At 48.9% G+C, this 4965-nt stretch overlaps 1 protein-coding gene across 1 annotated transcript; it reads left to right on the forward strand.

Annotated features, from left to right (window-relative positions):
• Positions 1–1941: 1941 nt before the first annotated feature.
• On the forward strand, positions 1942–4965 carry AICDA (activation induced cytidine deaminase). Its single transcript, XM_075491946.1, has 6 exons — positions 1942–1949; positions 3051–3142; positions 3374–3531; positions 4035–4305; positions 4499–4614; positions 4912–4965. The coding sequence occupies exons 1-6, from the start codon at positions 1942–1944 to the stop codon at positions 4963–4965; spliced, it is 699 nt and encodes a 232-aa protein (XP_075348061.1).

Here is a 4965-nt window from a genome sequence, read left to right on the forward strand (position 1 = left end):
CTGGTTTCTTGCTCATATAAGAAATGAGGGTCTTTCTCTTAGAGTTAACCTGCTCTCCATTTGGTGCTCACCATCCCTTTCCCTTTCCCCATCTGACTCAGTGATTTAACTCCCCGCCTCGTCCTGCTCTTGCACCTTGCATCTCTGTGTCTCTGTCATTCTTTCTCTTTGACTGTCTGCCACCCTGTATTCTTTTCCCTTTCTGTCATTTCTCTTTCTCGTGACTATTCTCTGTTCTTTTTCATTCTTTTTCTTTTCTAGAAACAAAAAAAGATAACAGAAAGATGAACGTTCAGATACTATCCGCCGCTTAAGCACCTCAATCCCTGCCCACTCTTCTCTCCTTATCCACCTATTCTTTCACTTGCACCAGATTTCTGTCTTACTGTTTCTGCTGCTCACACCCCTGTGCTCATAAGCACAGACTGTTGCAGCACTGGATTCCTCTACTTGCACTGCAATTACTCTGTGAGCTGATTATCACTAATCACTCTCCGCAATTGCGTATCATTCACACACTCAGGGGCCTTCACTCTGATTTGAGGATTGGCTTCATGAATCTTTGTTTGAGGAGAAGGTCCCTGTTCAGTCTACTTCTTCAGTGCCTGGGTATAATCACAGCTCCTGTGTCCTTGCTGCTTTCCCTTGAGCTATGCTATAGCTATAGGAGTTGCACATATATCCAGCAGTTTGTACCTAACTGCACATCTGCTCAGTTGCTCGCCACAACATCTGTTCATTCATTACTCTTCTTCTTGTACCAGCCACGTTCTGAAATCCTCCCTAGCAAAAAAATCTTGGGACTGTGAACTCCAGAGAGAAGGGAAAACAGGAACTGATGTTAATGAACATTTCTACTCGCACAAATGGCTTCTGTGATTCAAAATTTGCTTCACTTTGTTCTGACAATGAAAAATAACCCAAGTGATCATAATTTTATTTTTCTGGGTTCTGGGGTAATTTCTTGTTCTTCACCCTTATTTGCATCCACATGCGGCTCCACAGAGGCAAAACCACTGAACAGAGAAAAATGGGAAGAAGTGAGAAAAAGGACAGTTAGAAGAAGAATCAGAAACATTTTGAAAGCAAATGTTTTTGCCCAAAAATTCACAAAAAGAAAAAAGGGAAAGCCTGTTTTTCCTAAAGTTTTTGATCTGTTGAAAAGCATTTTCCCATGTGGGCTTTGATGAAACATCCCCGTAATTGTCACTGTTTCTCACCTGGCTTATATGGTTCTTCAACAAGCGATTGCTTTTTTCACAATTCCTCTGCTCTGTTTTCTGCTGCTGTGGCACACCCCAGGTAAAAGCTTTGCAAGCCTCTGGCCTATCATACCTGCTCATTTCCCACACGATTGTCGGACAACCTGAGTATCTGTCACACATAGAAGGGGTGTCCCATCTCCAGCACCGCTGTTATGGGGGGGATTCTTCCCCATATCCCTGCAATAACGCACATCTAAGAGGGAGAAGCCTGAGGTGAACCACTGCTTGACAGTTTTGTGAGGGGACCAACACGTGTGTGTGTGTGTTAGGGAATATACACACATGTTCATAAGCGTTTGTACAAAGGCAGGGAAATAGGGTGAATCTAAGGTGGTAGGGAGTGGGGCGGCTCTAAGTGTGAGAAATAAATCAAAACTGATGATGAAGAACATACAGTGGCTATGGGAAACATGTACTCAACATGAACTGCCAGGGAAAGGGGTGATGAAATACAGTGGGATCAGTTTGTGCTCTCCTCCTGCAAGCACTGCAGCAGTGCTAACAGGACAGACCTCCAAGAACTGCCTGAGGCTGCTGTTGGGCTGAATAAAATGCTTAGTAGGGATGCTTTGCCCTCTGAGTGTGTGCAGGACTCTGCAGAGCCTTGTCTTCTCTGTGGACTTTCTCCTAGCAGGAGACATGCCACAACTCCCATGTGATCTGCTTCTCTAGGACCATGTCGGTGTAAAGAGCGGCATAACTGAGTATGTGTGTTCTTGCTCTTTCTGTGTGAGCAGGACAGGTATTTTTGCACTGCAGGCTGAGGGTAACATGGCAGGAAAGAGGATGTGTGCAGGTGGCTTGCCTATCTGTGGGACAATCAGGGTAGCAAGGGTGCTTGAGGGAAGAATGTGCCTCCCTGGCGATGTGGTCTGAGGCGCAATAGGGAGTGCTACAGGATAGCAAAGCACGGGCACTATGTAACAACAGGCAAGAGGATGTGCATCACTCTATGAATGAATACCTGTGGTGCAGTGGCCATGTGTGAGGGTGCACAATGGACAGAAGCTCCTGGAGGAGCAGAGAGGATGCCACTGTTAGCTGGAGATTAAGTGCTCTGCAGTGCTTAGTCAGGCTTTATGGTGACCCTGGCAAACAGATGAAGGGTGTTTGTATAAGAAACTTTTCCTTGCTTAGACTCTCAGATTTAAATTCCTAACAAACCCAAATTCCCCTTTCCTACACCTCACTGGAGACCCCCCAGAAAACCCAGCTCGTTATCACTTAAACTGACCCCATCTCCCTGCTGAACATCAGTCTATCAGAGGGAAAAGATGACAAAGGACATGATTATTTTTAACCCATTCGCTTCTGTTTTGCATTGCTGTGGGGGAGGTGAGTATCTCACCTCAATGAACACAGCTGTTCTCAGCTGCCTATGTACCTCCACTTGGCGGTGAGGCTGTTAGATACGGCTCATGACTAACTGACCCTCCCCGTGCTCCTGCTGCCTCTCCCCAGCAGGATCCCTGGGCATGGGAGCAGGCCCCTGCCAGTCTCGATGTTTGCCTAATGTGGGAATGGTACTTGTGTCTGGAGAGGTGTCAGCATGCCTACCCCATTACGTATTCTGTCAGCTAGTGTATGGCACCTTACCCAAGCCCCTAGCCCTGCACACTTTCAACCATGCTCTTCTTTTGGGCAATGCTGGGGAGAAACTCTGTCCAGTCCTCTCTGAAGAGGCTCTAATTTGATCCATCCCTTGCCCCAGTGGCTTTTCAGGGTTTCATACAGCAAAAATAATATTTCTTGATGACTGAACTCCAGACCCTCTCATCTTCCCAGGTCTTCTCAGACACCTTCATCCTTCTCCCTCATTGGTGTCCATCTTTTGGATATTTGCAGATATTTTCGCACTCTACCCAGTCATAGTTGCTGTTTGACTAATCACTACTAATTCACTTACTGTTTCCACTCACAAGGTCACCTGCTTCATCCCCACAGTCACGTCTGCACCCTTTCCCTAACACATTGCATGCAAATGACCGATGCTCTTCTTGTACTGAGAGGCCTGGACATGAGGAGGATATTTTTGGTGCTGAGCCCTCAACAAAGACATGGCCAACTGCTGGCTCCAGTGTGTGGCTAATGTAAATTCTTTCTTGTCTTTTCCTGCAGCCTCCTGATGAAGAGGAAACTCTTCCTCTACAACTTCAAGAACCTGCGCTGGGCCAAGGGCCGGCGTGAAACCTACCTCTGCTATGTTGTAAAGCGCCGTGACAGTGCTACATCGTGCTCCCTGGACTTTGGATACCTGCGCAATAAGGTACGGGGAACACCTTGGCATCCTGTTCTTATATCCATGCTGAGATGCATGCAGCTCCAGTTCGCCTGGGGCAGCAGGGAAAGGAGGACTGTGACAGCAACGCAGGCACTGGCACACGTGTCCATGAGCATGGACACTGCACTGGTACATACTATTTGGGGGATGCAGCCTCCAGGTAAACCTGTACTTTATGCTACCCCCAAGTGTGTCACCAGCAAGACACCCATCCTCCCTGCTGCTTTACCAGTCTACTTACTTTTCTGCTTAGCTTCCACCCATTCCTCTTGTATGTTCCTACACATCAGTGCGCTCCTGTGCTTTTCTAGCCAGTCTTCCACTTATGTACCACTCTGCCTTCTCCTTCTGTGCGCTGAACCTAGGACCTACCCCCACCTTGTTCCTCCTCCCCTCACACCCCATCCAGCTCACACCTCCCTCCTCACCCCTCTTACACCCTGCTTCCCCCTCCGCCTCACGCCTTGCCCTCTCCCTCTTTCATGAAGATGGGCTGTCACGTGGAGGTGCTCTTCCTGCGCTACATCTCAGCCTGGGACCTGGACCCGGGCCGCTGCTACCGTATCACCTGGTTCACCTCCTGGAGCCCCTGTTACGACTGCGCCCGACATGTGGCCGACTTCCTGCGCGCCTACCCCAACCTGACCCTCCGCATCTTCACGGCACGCCTCTACTTCTGTGAGGACCGCAAGGCAGAGCCTGAGGGGCTGAGGCGCCTGCACAGGGCAGGGGCCCAGATTGCCATCATGACCTTCAAAGGTGAGATGTGCAGGCGAGAAAGAGATGACAGAAAGCTATGGGGAGTTAGGGAGGCCCAGGAGGGCGGGGGAAGCTAGGACAAGGAGCCAGAGAAGATGATGGCAGGATGTGATGATTTGGTGATCCTAGGAGAGGTCAGTGTCCTCTCTGGGGCAGTCTTGAGCACTCTGTAACTCCCCTGTGCCTTGCACAGATTACTTCTACTGCTGGAACACATTTGTGGAGAACAGGGAAAAGACATTCAAAGCCTGGGAAGGGCTGCATGAAAACGCTGTCCATCTGTCCAGGAAACTTCGACGGATCCTCCTGGTGAGGGCCAATTCTCCTTCTCCTTCCAGTACCTCTTCCCCTCAGCTTCTTCCTCACTATAGTTCCTCTCTGCTCTTGCTGCCCAGCTCTGCCATCTGCCATTCCATTCATTCCTGTGTCTTCACCTTCCATGTCCCTCATGCCTCTCTCCCCCAGCTTCTTTCATATCTCCTCTCCTCATTATCTTCCCCTTCTTCCACCTCTCATCCCATCTCCTACCGTTCCTTCCTCCTTCCCCATCTTCATAGGTTCCTGCTCACTTGACAACTGACCTACCATTTATATTTTGTCCTGCAGCCACTGTATGAAGTAGATGATTTACGAGATGCCTTTAAAACTCTGGGACTTTGA

This window comes from Mycteria americana, chromosome 1, assembly GCF_035582795.1.
Source record: "Mycteria americana isolate JAX WOST 10 ecotype Jacksonville Zoo and Gardens chromosome 1, USCA_MyAme_1.0, whole genome shotgun sequence".
Classification (NCBI taxonomy): Eukaryota; Metazoa; Chordata; class Aves; order Ciconiiformes; family Ciconiidae; genus Mycteria; species Mycteria americana.